Below are 16091 nucleotides of genomic sequence, written 5' to 3'. Positions count from 1 at the left end.
TATTTATTTCATAAATATTAATCTGCACCCAGCATGTTTTATTTTGCTGTATGTTTTTTTTTTTTTTTTTTTTTTTAATCTGAGTATCTTTTAGACATTATACTCAGTTTTGGACAAGCGATGGTAAGTGCAAATACTGTAATGCAAATCGACTGAAGGTTACCCAGGGTGGAAAATTATGTTTTTATTGTAGGTACTGTATATCATAGCCACAAGAACGTTTCATTTCGCCAGGATTTAAGTTATTATAAGTGTGCATAGATGCTCAAGTAAAATGTTGACATCAGCTAGATAAAAATAACACTTTAAAAAGTCGCTTTTCACGGTGTTACATACAGCACGAGCAACAGCTGGCCAGACGAGCGATCCAGCGAGATGATTGACAGGACCATAGAGGAGGCAGAAACCAAGAGCGCAAAGTGAACTTTTGTTAATTAAGAAGAAAATATAGGTGCCTGCAGGTAATATACATATACCAATATAGCCACAGAAACGTTTTATTTTGCTGAAATTTAGGTTAAATCTGCACAGCCTAGATGCTAAAATGTTGATCAATAGCTAGATAGGCTTGTGCAGAGTCGGTGTTTCACGGACTTTCGGCCATCCACCGATTGCTCACCAACTGGGTGGGCCCAGGGAAATAAAATATTAGGCTAGAGTTAAAAAAGAAAGTTTAAGTTTAATCTATCTATCTATCTATCTATCTATCTATCTATCTTAATTGTTGTGTCAATCATCTCGCAGGATCACTCGTCTCGTGCGCTGTTGCACCTGCTGTATCGTCCTGAAGCGGACGATTGTCTGTTGTTCCGCTTAACTACATTGACATTATTTCTATAAAAATTATTTTATTATACAATTTTTATAAAAAAACGAAAGGTGGGACGTGGGCAAGTAGCCTACGTTGGTGGATGGCCGACCACCGTGAAACACCGACTTAAGCCTATATTACTTATTATATAACTGATATCAACATTTTACTTAAGCTTATACACTGTCCACATTTATAATAAGTGGCAAAGCTGGCAAAATGAAACGTTCCCGTGGCTATGATAGTACAGTAAAAATTAAATACTCCACCCTCGGTATTCAGCCTATTTGCATTACAGTATTTGCACTTACCATCGCTTATCCCAAACTGAGCATAATGTCTAAAAGAAACACTTGACTGAACATTGATCTGTTCTCCTTTGAGCTGTCTGGGTACAGCAGGCTACTCAGATTAAAAACCATACCATAAAATTAAATATTTAACTAAACAAATAAATATTTGTGTGAACAGAGTTAGTTAATAAATAAATATATATATATATATATATATATATATATATATATATATATATATATATAATTTCTGCTTATTTCATAAATGAATAAAACGTACACGGAGCGCAATGGTCTCAGCAAGACTCGCTTTCACCACCTGCTGGTGAAGCGGAAAGCAACAGGCGTCGATTTTGTATCGATGCTCAATTGCTCTTCCTGCCATACCCGGATGTGTAGCATCGAATTGCTTGGCGAATTTGAATCGCTGAATTTTTGGAAGCGAAATAATACGCACCGAAATGTCCTGTCAAGTATCAAAGGTTGTATTGAAATTATTTAGTATTGAAATTTTGAACACTGCAATTGTTAAATTTGTATTTTAAAATAATATGAATATTTAATATTGAAATTGTAAACAATGCAATTGTGAAAGTTGTATTTTAAAATAATCTGTATTATTAACATTGAAAATTTTACAAATGAAATTTTATGTTTCCACTTGAAAAATTCACAGCCTAAATATCCACCCATGTTGATTTGCACAACCTTAAAATGCAAGCACTGTTAATACCATGCATTTTATTTCAGTTAGTGCTATACAGCACCCTGTTTTGCTTCAAAAACATTTGTCAGTATTTTACTTCCATACTCCTAAATTCCAATTCAATTCTTGAATTTGAATTGAATTTAAATTGATGTCAAAAACAGGATCTAGAATTACAATTAGAATTTGAATTAAAGGAAGCAGAATTGCAATTCAATACAAATTCAAAGAAATTCATACAAGTGAAGTGTTTAACAATGAAGCTTTACAGTATATGTCAGATATGATTTCATTACATATTCTATAAATGATATTAGTTTGAACTACTTGTACAGATTACATTAACATGAAATGTTTTCCCCCAGCAATGAATGTTAAAAGCTCTAGTCACAGAACACATAATTAAGTTTGATTTATTGGAATTGTAATTTTGTTGGAACAAAGTGTATGCAGGATTGAGGAGTGACTAGTTATGTGTAATGAAATTATGCTATTAAATTACAAAATTAATGTAATTGTATGTGAGATTCAACACATTCTTTCTGTTGTTTGACTGTGTGGAATGTCTTTGAATTGCCATGAATTTAATTCCACTTCCTGTCATTCCAACTCCAATTCAAATTCAACTTCCTGTGGGGCAGAGTCAATTCAATTCAAATTCCAACTCATGAATTGAATGGCGGCCAATTGTGAAATTCTGAATTGTGCACAAGCCTGCTGTCCACGCTATTGGCTAAGGGCTTATCAGGAACTGCACACCAGTAGTTTGAGTCTTACCTCTCAGATATGTCTTTCAAGGTTTCTTGGAGAGGTGAGGTATCCAAGTCGCAACATCTAGCGACTGGAGTACCTCAGGGCTCAGTTCTTGGACCACTTCTTTTCTCTGTCTACATGGCATCACTAGGTTCTGTCATTCAGAAACATGGCTTTTCATAACACTGCTATGCTGATGACACTCTACTCTACTCATTCAATCCTGATGATCTGACGATAGCTGCTCTAATGTCAGCTTGTCTAACAGATAGGGCTGGGCGATAAAACGATAACGATATATATCGCGATAGACAAGAGATCGATATCAATATAAAATGTGTTCGATAAAGCTTTCGATATTTTGTATTCTTCGTCGGCCCGCCCAGCCCCCCTTTAACGTTCAGTTCATAGCGCCAGACCACAATAGAAGTTAAGGTTATCTTTCCTACAGAACGGGTCCATGTTGTTGTATTAAACAAACTAAATAGCCTTATGTTACTTATCTTATTTACAAGACGGCATTTGATTTCTGTCTCTACATGATCGCGCGTTTACAATGTCTCCTCACAGACGGGATCGCGGACTCCATTCATAAAAACGGACTTTACTATAGGGCGGAATGCCGCGGAATTCGTCGATTTTTGGACCAATAAATCAAAAGTTGGTCTGTTAATTAATTCAGATCGCGATTTGGACTAGTGTCTGTGAAAACTGAAATGCAAAAAGACCGTTTCAATATGAATCCTGCATGTTCCCGTTTGCCTCTATATCTCTATACTCTATATGTATGAATGGAGGAGACGCGTTTTATTTTCACTACACGCATACTGCACACGTGACGCTCCCGCTAATTTTTGGCCTTTGCATCTCACATGAACAGACAAAAATCTCCAAAGCTGCTGTTAGTGTCACTTTTTATCAATTTTACCGTTTCATTAGTGAAACTAGCATCATTCATACTGTATTACACACTGAAACTTCAAGGCAACCTGTCAAAATAAAAGTACGGTTTAAAATGTGACAGAACCATATTAGTCTTGTATTACTGTACAGTATAATGTAGGTGTTTATATGTTCACATTTAAATAATTTACATAAAACAATATATATGATAAAAAATAAAATAAAGAGTCACCACTTAATTGTTGAAAAAATACTATTATTATTAAACCTTTTTTTAATTGAATATAATTTTTCTTCTATGTATTAATTTTAACAGTAAATCTCTGTTTATTTTTATTTTTAAAAATAAATCTGTGATTTTGCTTTCATTTGATTATCAGAAAAATTAAAACAAGAATTTCTGAAAAAAAAAAAAAGATTGTAAGGCCCTATTGTTCAAAATGTTGAAAGTTTTGGACTTATTTTTTCACTTGAATAAATATTTTTGTTATTACACAAAGTATAGGCTAAAGTACCGGGAAAGAAGTAATGTTGGCTACTGGCAACCAGCAATCTGTGAAGAAATAAATATTATCAGCCAAGTACTTTGCAACAACCTCTGACCTGTGGTCAAGCCGTACTTCTGGGCCACACATTACCTAAACCATTCACTTTATCGACAATGAATGGGGTTTGAATTGAGGATTAAGAGATAATTAAGTGTATATTGTGACTTTAGACTTATGTTTACATTTTAATTATTTGAGTTTTCCATGGTTGTTGACATTTCTGTCTTAATAACTGAGGGGATTATGATCAGAGGCAGGTTAAGTTTAAAATAAAAATGCTTGAGTGTAATATATTTTTCTCCTGGTCCTTATTTTAAATGGGTCATAAAAATATCAATAATTATCGATATCGACCGATATGAAACACTGATATCGTGATATAGTTTTCAGCCATATCGCCCAGCCCTACTAACAGACATTTCTTGCTGGATGAAGGACCATCATCTTCAACTTAACCTTACCAAGACAGAACTGCTTGTGGTTCCAGCAAACTCATCGCTTCATCACAATTTTCACTTAGGCACATCAACAATAACTCCTTCAAAAACAGCCAGAAACCTTGGAGTTGTAATTGATGATCAGCTGACTTTCTCAGACCGCATTGCTAAAACTGCCCGGTCCTGCAGATTTGCTTTATTCAGCATCAGGAAGATCAAGTCCTTTCTTTTGGAATATGCTTCATAACTCATTGTTCAAGCTCTTGTTCTGTCCAGGCTGGACTGCAATGCACCTTTGACAGGTCTTCCAGCCAGTTCTATCAAACCTTTACATCTATCAACCCCCCCCCCCCCCCCAGAGACCGCAGTACTTTACAAATGATTTTTGCTTTTTCTGAAGATCCAGGACTAAATTGCATCTACAACAGCTTTCTGGCATATTAAAAGTGATAATGTCAATGTATAATGTAATGTTTTTGAGTTGTAGGATTTTTTAATAACACAGCTGTGTCAGAATTATTCAACCCCTATTCAACATTGTTGTTTTAAGACAGTTAATTTTATGGTCAGGAACAAAATTGTAAAATAAAACATAATTAAGCCTTTACAAACTTATTAAAAATGGAATTAGCTTGGGGTGTTACACATAGTATACTCTTGGCCCATTCATGTGCTGAAGATGAGTAGCAAATATGGTAAAGTCAACAGAGCTCACGCAAAATCAATAGAGAAGAAATAGTTTGCTATATTACAAAGTCTAAATCTACATGAATATTTCTAAGACATTACAAGTTCCTAGAGACACAGCTGGTAGCCGTATTCCTTAGATTAAAGTGTGTTGAACCAGAAAACCTTTGAGGCTGTTGAACAAAAAAAGCACAATATCATAAAATTTTTGATCAGGTCAACTGAGAAAAACTTGCAGTGTACAGCCAAAGACTTGCAAGACGACCAGACAATAGGAGGAAAAATATTTCATTGCCATGTAAAAGAAGAACACTAGACAAGTATGGTCTTCATGCTGAGGAATCTTGCTGAATACCACTGTTGACCAAGAAGAACAAAAAGGCTGCCTTGAACATGCCAAAATTCATTTGGATAGACCTGTGGAGTTCGGGAAGAATGTTTAATGGAGTGATGTGTCCAAACTGGAACTTTTTGGATGTATGGATCAGAGGTACGTCTGGTCCAAAAAAGACAAAGCTTATAAGCCGAAGAACACTATCTCCATCATCAAACATGGAGGTGGGCCAGTCCTGTTATGGGGTTGTTTTACTGTAGCAGGAAGTGGAAAACATGACCATACAAAGGATATCATGGATTTATTAGAGTATCAGACCATTTTGGCAAACATTGTGATGCCTTCTGTGCAATGTCTGAAGCTAATAATCAATGGACTTTCCTGCAGGACAATCATCCCAAAGTATACGTTCAAATCTACTTGCGCTTGGTTCAGGGATCAGTCATAGAATGTTTTTAAGTGGCTTGTTCAGTTTCCAAATGTAATTCTCATTGAAAATACATGGTTGAATTTGATGCAAGCAGTGGCGAAGTAAAAACCAAAGATTATGAGTGATCTGAAAGCTTTTTCAGGGGAGGAATGGCCCAAAATTGCAGCAAAAAGGTGACAGAAGCATCTAAGCACTTCCAGGCAGTGTTTATTGGTGGTTTTAAAGGAATAAAAGATTCTACACCAAATTTACTTTCAGGGGTTGAATCATTTTGAACATGAATGTTTAGAGCCAATTCGATTTTTTTCATTATTACGTTCTCAGAATTACTCAAATGTGTATTAATAAACTTTTTTTAATAGTTTACTGATGCTTTTGAATTGTTTACACAAAATGTTGTTCTCTGCAGCAAGGTCTTGCAGGTCAAGGGGGTTGAATAATTTTGATTGCAACTGTATGTGCCCTCTAGAAGTTTGCGTTCTGCAAGTGAACGGCGCATTATTGTGCCATCCCAAAGAGGCCCAAAATCACTTTCACGGACTTCCACATTAAATGTACTCTTCTGGTGGAATCAATCCGAACAGCTGAGTCCTTAGCCATGTTCAAGAATCGGCTAAAAACACATTTCTTCCATCTTTATTTGACCTTTTTAGACCTTTATTTTAGACCTGTTCTATATTAATTTGCTTACTGCTTGTATTCTTAAAAAAAAACTAACTAACACTAGCTTCTATCTATTTTTAGGCCTCTAACACTAGCTTGCTTTTTCTTTTTTTATGATATCTATTTTCTTTTTATTTATTATATAATTTAAAAAAACTTGTCATAGCACTTGCATGTTATTGCTCTTTTGTTGTTTTTGATTGCTTCCATTGTCCGCTTTTGTAAGTCGCTTTGGATAAAAGCATCTGCTAAATGTCTAAATGTAAGTTAAAGGGAAAGTTTACCCAAAAATAATTGCTCACCCTTGTGTCGTTCCAAATCCGTAAGTCCTTTGTTCAATTTCAGAACACAAACTAAGATGTAAAGATGTGTTTAGATGAAAGCCAATCCAATTTCTGAGCCATCAATAAACAGCAACGCAACTACCACGTTCAAGGCCCAGAAAGGCAGTAAGGACATCATTAAAATAGTCCATGTAATATCAACTGTAATTTTATGTCCTTACGACCTTTCTGGGCCAGGAACATGGTAGCTGCATTGCTGTCTGTCAGGGTCAGAAAGCTCTCAGATTTCATAAAAAATATTATTTGTGTTCTAAAGATAAATGAAGGTCTTACAGATTTGAAACGAAATGACAGTGAGTAATTAATGACAGAATTTTTATTTTTGAGTGAACTATCTCTTCAAAAATAAGGTTGATAAAGTTTTCCAACAATTGCTCTTTTAAAGAATACTGTGAATGTGACATTTATCTTTACCCAGCACATCGACAAGGTGTTCAAACACAAGGAACTGCAACAGCAGCTGGTGGACGCTAAACTCCAGAGGACAGCTGAGCTGATGCGAGAGGTGGAGGAGAAACAGCAAAGAGAACGAGAGTTTGTGAGTATCCTTGTCATAATCCTAATCCTGTTTCTGAGCCGGTTACTAATCCTAAAGGATTGGCACCTGCAACCAAGGAGATCTGTAATACCTGAATTTTAGCTGTGTATTAGCATTCCCATTTATCACAATGGCAGTTACCTGCTGGTGTGAGACCTTCTGAAATATGAGATTTGAGCTATCTTTGGTCATTGGCACTTAGATCTGCTTCCAGGTTGATTTGAGCCAATTACCTGAGCTGTAAATGTCATGTGACTAAACACTCCTGGAGCTGCAGGAATGTAATGATGCAAATTATGCCACCTAAAAGTTGATCTGTTTTGTCTGTTCAGCTTCTGAAGGATGCCACTGAGTCCAGACATAAGTGTGAGCTGATGAAGGAGCAGGAGCATCAGTTAAAGCAGCAGCTCACTCTGTACATGGACAAGTTTGAGGAGTTTCAGACCACCCTCGCCAAGAGCAACGAGGTTTTCACCACCTTCCGACAAGAGATGGAGAAAGTGAGTGTGGGGAACTGTATTCAACAGAGGTTTCTCATGCTCACCAAGTCTGCATGTCTTTGAAAAAAGTATATATAGTAGTAATCTGCCCTGCAAAGCAAAAAGGCAGTAACTACGCCGAGTGCAGAACTGAGAAAAATGACTTTAAAGTTATCCTGTCATCCAGCCTGTTATCCAATGTTAAAACCGAGATAAGATATTTTGTCACATAACAAAGGATGCCTTGAATGTCATGAAAATGATAATAACTCATTTTTGACCAAAAATGCAGTTACTGCTTTTTTGCTTTGTAGGGCAGTAATATTCAGATATATTATTACAATTTGAAATAACAGTTTTCTATTTGAATATATTTTAAAATCAATTTTTTTTCCTGTGACTAAACTGCATTTTTAGCATCATTACTCCAGTCTTTAGTGTCACATGATCCTTCAGAAATCCTTCTAATATGCTAATTTTCTGCTCAAGACACATTTACTTATTATCAGTGTTGTAAACGGTAATTTCAGTCATCTACAGGGTTCCCACAGGTGATGGAATATCACGGGAATGTCAGGGAATTTTTTTTTTTTTTGTTTGTTGGTTTAAATTTTTTGTTTCTATTTATCAAAATGTAATTTTTATATACCGCTCACACATTATGCCTATTGTTATGGTTATGAAAGCATAAAAACCGTAAATTAATTTCTGTAGAAATAGTACAGAAAAATACCAAAGTGCATTTAATGGGTAAAAGCAAAAAAAATAGTACTAAAAATGTCTGTGAACAAGTAAATAAAGCTTGCAACTGGATGGATCCGTTCATTATAGGATTATATGGAATTCAGCTTTTTAGTCAGTGAAAGTCAGGGAAAAGTTGGGGAATTTGACATTTGGCTTAGAGTGGAAACCCTGCATCTAACCACTTTATCCACTTAAAATTAAACTGTAAAAACACAAATGATTACACTGTTAATTATATTATATTATTTTTAGCAAATATTAATTTACATGTATTCTTCATACTATACATTGTTAATGCCTAAATTCACTTTCAGAAGTGATTTGAGTCTTTATTATTCTTTTTTCTTGTTATTTACTATATGTTTTAAAATAGTGTAACATTTTAATATTAGCTATTTTATTAGTAAAATTATTCTTATCAGTAAGGATTTTAATATTGTTGTATCTCTACATTTTTACCTCCACATTATTTCAAATATAATAATTTTTTGGGGGGCAATCAAATGATCAATTCTGATCGTTTGAATGACAATTAAGGTCAAATGAATAGGGTCTTTTAGTTCTCTGTATGGAAAGGCTTGTTTCGCATAATCCATTTTTGTTTTCTGACACAATCAGATGACAAAGAAGATCAAGAAGCTTGAGAAGGAGACCACGCTCTGGAGGACCAAATGGGAGACCAACAACCATACTCTACTGCAGATGGCAGAAGAGGTGAGAGGAGTAATAGAGCTGTTGTGTTTTTTTCAAGTATGCAGCATTTTCTAACTTCAAGGTACAGCTGTAAGTCATTTATGTTGTAGAGCAATGTGCATTTACAACACAATTACAATTGCAGAAAAACTCTCATATATCCCAAAAAAGTTTTTTACGCTTGCATGAGGTGGTATATTTAGGAATATTTAAGGAATATTTAGCAAAACTGGAATGGAAAACGGAAGTTTCAGTAACCTGCATATTAATAGCGGCTCTGGCTCCGTGATTAAATATATATTTTCCTCCATGTGCGAGCTACTGAAATAAGCCGCTCTGTGAAACAGCCAATCAGAGCAGAGCTCATCATTATTATTCATGAACTTTCCAAATAAGGTAATAACAGACCATTTCACTCTAAGACAAATCCTAGGGTTGTAAATGGACCTGTAAAACTGTTTCTGGAAAAATTTGCCCTTTCCTATGCCATATACCTTTAGATATCAGAGATCAATTTAAATATATTGTATCAATGCATTCTATGGCACCTTTAAACTTTAAAAATAAAATAATTTATTGCTGAATGCATATATTATTTGACTTCAGATGTGGAATATTTCCAAATCTTTTTTTTTTTTTTGTCTCTTAGAAAACTGTGCGAGACAAGAATTACAAGGCCCTCCAAGGGAAACTGGAGCGTCTGGAGAAGCTCTGCAGGGCCCTGCAGAGAGAACGCAATGACCTGAACCAGAAACTCCAGGACCTTCAGGGCCCAGCCAAAGATCCCGAGGAAGAAGGTACAGGGCCTCCTGACCCTCAGCCGGAGGGGCTCAACCCAGAGATGGAGAGAGAAGTAGAGGGAGAGATGGAGGTTTTGGTGCCTGAAACAGAGAAGCTCGGGATTCAGCCTGAGGAAGCGGTCACCACATCTTCCAGACAACTCATTGACGACTGAGCCTGGCCTTCTTTCTTTCTTTCTTTCTTTTTTTTTTTTTGTGGAGGTATATATTTTTGTCTAACAATTATCATAAAAATTTGTGAGGAAAAAGCAGGACATTAGTGAAGGCGCTAACTTGCTCTATACGTTGGTAATCCGCTTTGTGGAAAGCACTTTTTACTCCCTGTTTTCTATCACATTGTATTTTCGTAGGAAATGGTCATGTGGTCCAAGACGGGCCGCCATGCAGCTTTGTTTTCGTTATGTTTTTTCCCCATTCTCTGCTCAGCTGAGCTGTGCTTGCAGTTTTCGTTTCTCTTTAATAAAATGTAGCTCTTCGCTCTGACCTCTAGAATCTGAATAAATCATTTTGGATGCATATGATGTTTAACACTGCTATTTTACAATAACCGTAAATAGTCGACAAGCCAGTCCAGCTCTAGATGACCAGATGACCTTGAGACTTGAGAAACAGGGCATTATAACAGAGGAGATACATTAAACGCTCAACTACTCATTCGCACTTTGAGTCCGAGCCAAGCCAGACTTCTGTTGCTTCGATTAAAATGGACTTTAAAAGAAGATACGTGGATACTAAGAGTTTTTCAAATGAGAATCTGATTAAGGGCTAGTTTGACTTAAAAGGCTGCTACAACTCCAACAATGATGTGAATTACTAAGACAGGGTCAAACAGCCTCACTCCACTGAAGTTTAACAACTTCCTACTGGAGGGACTTTTTTTGTTGCGTGACGAAGAGAACGCATCTTTACCAGCAGAGAAAATGCATTTATGTTTCATGAAAATTCATTTTAAAGGATTCGTTCACTTCCAGAATAAACATTTTTTGATCATTTACTCACCCCCATGTTATCCAAGATTTTCATGTCTTTCTTCAGTTGAAAAGAAATTAAAGTAGTAGTTCACTTTCAGAACCAAAATATACAGCTCCTTGTCATTCGAGATGCTTTTGTCTTTCTTTCTTCAGTCGTAAAGAAATTATGTTCTCTCCATATAATGGACTTCTATGGTGCCCCCGAGTTTCAAATGCCGCTTCAAATGACTCTAAATGATCCCAGCCGAAGAAGAAGAGTCTTATCTAGCGAAACGATTGATTATTTTCTCAAAACATTTATAATTTATAAACTTTTTATCTCAACACAGAGTACATACAGAGCTAGACAAGACTAGCATTTGAGGTTAAAAAGTATATAAATGTAATTTTTTTTTTTTTTTTTTTTTTTTTTTTAGAAAATAATGTTTAGAGCCATTTAAACTGCATTTTGGAAGTTCAAACTCAGGGGCACCATAGAAGTCCACTATATGAAGAGAAATCCTGAAATGTTTTCTTCAAAAAACATAATTTCCTTACGACTGAAGAAAGAAAGACATGAACATCTTGGATGACAAGGGGGGTGAGTACATTATCTGTAAATTTCTGTTCTGAAAGTGAACTGCTCCTGTAAGGTTTTTGAGGAATACATTCCAGAATTTTTCTCCATATAGTGGACTTCAATGAGGATCAACGGGTTGAAGGGCCAAATTGTAGTTTCAGTGTAGCTTCAAAGGGCTCTACACAATCCCAGCTGAGGAATAAGGGTCTTATCTAGCAAAACGATGAGTAATTTTCTAAAAAAAAATATTTATTTTCACTATTCTCTATACTCTTTAACCACAAATGATATCAACTTTCACGCATTACGTAATTACGCCGGAAAGGTCACGAGTGACGAAAGTGCAAAGAAAGTCAAACGGCCTTAACAAAAAAGGTAGAACAACGATGTTTGACAATTTTGAAGTTGGAAAAGAAAATGAGATGGAGTTTTTCACCATACTCTACCCTTTTGAACCCATTACTTAATGTGTGAAGATCTAGCTGATGTAAGATGAGCATTTGTGGTTAAAAAGTATAGAAAGTTTTGCTAGATTAGACACTTATTCTTCAACTGGGATTGTGTAGATCCCTCTGAAGCTGCATTGAAACTGCAATTTGGACCTTCAACCTGTTGATCCCCATTGAAGTCCACTATATGGAGAAAAATCCTGGAATGTTTTCCTCAAATTTTCTTTTTGACTAAATAAAGAAAGACATAAACATCTTGGATAACATGAGGGTGAGTAAATTATCAGGAATTTTTTATTCTCGAAGTGAACTAATCCTTTAACTTCGCCATACTTTGATTTAAGAAACAGGGTAGTGGTTTTTGTTGGATCGGGGTATTTTTAACAACCACAAACCAGTCAACCATTGGATTATGTAACTGAATCTGATCAAACTGTAAAATCAGTCTGCTTTATCATCAAAATCATGTAATTTACAATGTCATTAATTAAAAAGAAGCTTTGTTTTTTCTATCTAATTTACTAAAACTCTTAATATTTTTTTGAATAAGGACATAAAAGGGTCATATTAGGTGAGAATCTACGTTTGAATTTTTTTTTTCTTGGATTACCCTGATGCTGCTGTTAATTAGTCCTGATGACAGCTCTTGTTTTAATCTGATTTGTTTGTGTGTGCATTTTCCTTTAATGATATTTCACCCAAAAATCTCACACCTCTTTATACCCCTTCATGTCAGTCCAAACCTACATGTCTTTTTTTCTTCTGTGGAGCACAAAATCTCCAAAATTATTTCTACTGTTAAATAAAAGCTAGTGTGGTTCAAAACCACATTTGGCCCCATTGACTTTCATACATTTGTTAAAAATAAAAAAACAATTTGTTGAGTCAACTTAAAAAAAAAACAAAGTTTTACCCTGCTGCCTTAAAATTTTAAGTTCAATCAACTAAAATATATTTAGTGGCAGCTTAAATGTTCGAGTTGACTAAACAAAAAATTGGCTTGTTAAACTTTAGCTGTGTTTGCTTTAAAATTTTAGTTGAATCAACTCAAGTATCCAAGTTGTCACTATGTAAAACTTGATTAGTTGACTAAACGTTTTTTGAGTTGATTGAACTTAATTTGAAGGCAGCAGGGTAACAAATTATTTTAAGTTGACTCAGCAAATAGTTTTTTACAGTGTAATATGGACAAAAAAGGCATATTTAAAAAAGCCTTCTTTTATGTCATATGTTTGGAGCAACATTAAGGTGACTAAATGACTTTTTTTTTTTTTTTTGCATTATTTTCACTCTTTAACTGGAGACTAAAACTAAAACTTCTGTAGTTTAAAAAGGGTCCTTGACGTATTTGATACTGGATATGGTGAATGTGATTTTCTTTTTTGGACCTAATCAAATGTCTAATTCAATGCTAAAATGTTCTGAAGAGCTGCAAACATTCTCAATACTGCTAATGTGAAGCTATGTCGAGAACTGAACTGATGAATGTAGAAGTCGCCAATTCCATGTCTAAACAAACGATCTTGTCCCGATCTCACTGTGGACACACAGGGTCTAGAAACACTTGCCGCCTCAGGTCCATTACAACATCTGGCTCTGTTCACGTCCTAATCTGAACCTCTGACGCTGGCCAGTACATTCCTCAATGCTGAACGCATCCAGCGTTTTCATTCAACGTGCACTGAACATGATCATCTACTTTTACTGAACGAATCACATTGATCATGTTTTGTAATGGATGGATGGCGAGTGAAATAAGTGTAGAAGGACAAGCCTGTGCAGTTTAGTAGAAACATGGGCTGAATGTGTTTCAATTTGCCAAACTGTAAAACTCAACAGAATGGAAAAATAGATCTTCACCAGCTTCCCTTTTTGGTTCCCTAAAAAAAAAAGTGTATTTTGGATAACGATGTTGTTTTTTACACCTCAGCTTTTCGTAACAGTTTCACCTGTCTGCAGAAGCATTTATCCATCTGTTATTGGGGTCATGTTCTTTCTAAATTTGTGGAGTTGTTGGTACTTTTTATTTTTGGTCAATGCCCCGGTTTGATTCTCAGGTTATGCAAGAAATCTACCTCTTCAGGTAAGACGTACTGTGAAAGATGCTCAAGAGAGCTTTTCTTTCTTCCCCCAGCTCAGTCCGAGATTGTACAACGCTCTTGTAGTTCTGTCTTGCTTTTCAATAAACCATTTTGTAGAATTTTTCTTACTGTGTCGTACCTTGTTTCACTGCGTCTTCACACAGAAGTAGTTCTTGAGGGCTGAAATCGTTGTGATAATGTTTTGACTTGCACACAATGTGACTAAACAGGCAAGCATAACATGTCAGCTGTGTGGATGCTGTTGTAGATAACTGTAGATCATTATTACAGTTTTAATAAATTAAATGCATGAGCTTCCCAGAAAGAGGGGTATAAACAATCTTATTGCTGAGCTTATAAGCTCAGTTGATGGTATATACAGTGCCAATAAAAGCCTTTTTTGATTTTCTTTACAAAATCTTGCTTAATTATCTCTTCTAGAGTATGAAAGTGCCAACACACGTATTATAGTACAAACATATTTAATTTGATGTTTTATGGTTTTACTAGAATACACAGTTAAGCTGTAGATGTGATTTATATTTTATTTTACTGCAAATTCTATAGTGAAACCATGGTTTTACTACAAAAGCAGTTAAACCATAGTTCTTGTAGTAAAACCATGGATCATTTTGCAGTTACTATGGTTTTACTGCAGCAAAATCACAGTAACTGCAAAATTATGGTAAAACCATAGTAAATTTTGTGGTTACTTTGGTTTTACTACAAATTCCATGGTAAAACGCTGGTTACGAATGTAACTGTGGTTCTATGACTAAGTGGAAGACCGCCAGAGGCAGTGCAAAAGCACTAGTGGAATACTCGCGCTTGACCGAGAACCGAATAATAAAGTTGTCACCTTGTGACCAGTGACGTACCTTGAACTGTAATAACCCCTTAGCACGTCACCTCGATCTCTTAGATCATTCTCGCAATACCGAGTGACCAGAGACTCTGGCGATCTTCCACTTAGTCATAGAACCACAGTTACATTCATAACCAGCGTTCTATTTCCTTTTGCTCCAGACCGCCAGAGGCAGTGCTAAAGCACTAGTGGAAGACGAATACCTAAGCAGTCACGAGGGATCCCCCTGCGAAGCATCTGGGCAGGCAGAAAGCACTGCAGCACACACTGCCGGCAAGGGTGTCACATTCAATCTGTAAAAAGATGAAAATGTACAGTCGTGGCCAAAAGTTTTGAGAATTACATAAATATTGGAAATTGGAAAAGTTGCTGCTTAAGTTTTTATAATAGCAATTTGCATATACTCCAGAATGTTATGAAGAGTGATCAGATGAATTGCATAGTCCTTCTTTGCCATGAAAATGAACTTAATCCCGAAAAAAAACTTTCCACTGCATTGCTAAGAAGGCTTCAGGGCATCCAAGAAAGTCCAGCAAGCGCCAGGATCGTCTCCTAAAGAGGATTGAGCTGCGGGATCGGAGTGCCACCAGTGCAGAGCTTGCTCAGGAATGGCAGCAGGCAGGTGTGAGCGCATCTGCACGCACAGTGAGGCCAAGACTTTTGGAAGATGGCCTGGTGTCAAGAAGGGCAGCAAAGAAGCCACTTCTCTCCAAAAAAAACATCAGGGACAGATTGATCTTCTGCAAAAAGTATGGCGAATGGACTGCTGAGGACTGGGGCAAAGTCATATTCTCCGATGAAGCCTCTTTCCGATTGTTTGGGGCATCTTGAAAAAGGCTTGTCTGGAGAAGAAAAGGTGAGCGCTACCATCAGTCCTGTGTCATGCCAACAGTAAAGCATCCTGACACCATTCAAGTGTGGGGTTGCTTCTCATCCAAGGGAGTGGACTCACTCACAATTTTGCCCAAAAACACAGCCATGAATAAAGAATGGTACCAAAACA

General features: G+C 36.1%; 1 protein-coding gene across 1 annotated transcript in view; it reads left to right on the top strand.

The window, feature by feature from the left end:
- The window catches only part of txlng (taxilin gamma), a 23064-nt gene extending 8717 nt beyond the window's left edge, over positions 1–14347 (top strand). The window contains exons 6-9 of the mRNA XM_073826074.1: positions 7328–7447; positions 7780–7947; positions 9289–9384; positions 10013–14347. Coding sequence (XP_073682175.1) covers positions 7328–7447; positions 7780–7947; positions 9289–9384; positions 10013–10318 — 690 coding nt within the window. The 3' untranslated portion in view covers positions 10319–14347. The remainder of the gene's footprint in view (positions 1–7327; positions 7448–7779; positions 7948–9288; positions 9385–10012) is intronic.
- Positions 14348–16091: the final 1744 nt, after the last annotated feature.

Source organism: Garra rufa, chromosome 20 (genome assembly GCF_049309525.1).
Source record: "Garra rufa chromosome 20, GarRuf1.0, whole genome shotgun sequence".
Lineage (NCBI taxonomy): Eukaryota > Metazoa > Chordata > Actinopteri > Cypriniformes > Cyprinidae > Garra > Garra rufa.
This window is presented reverse-complemented; position numbering and strand designations above follow the sequence as displayed.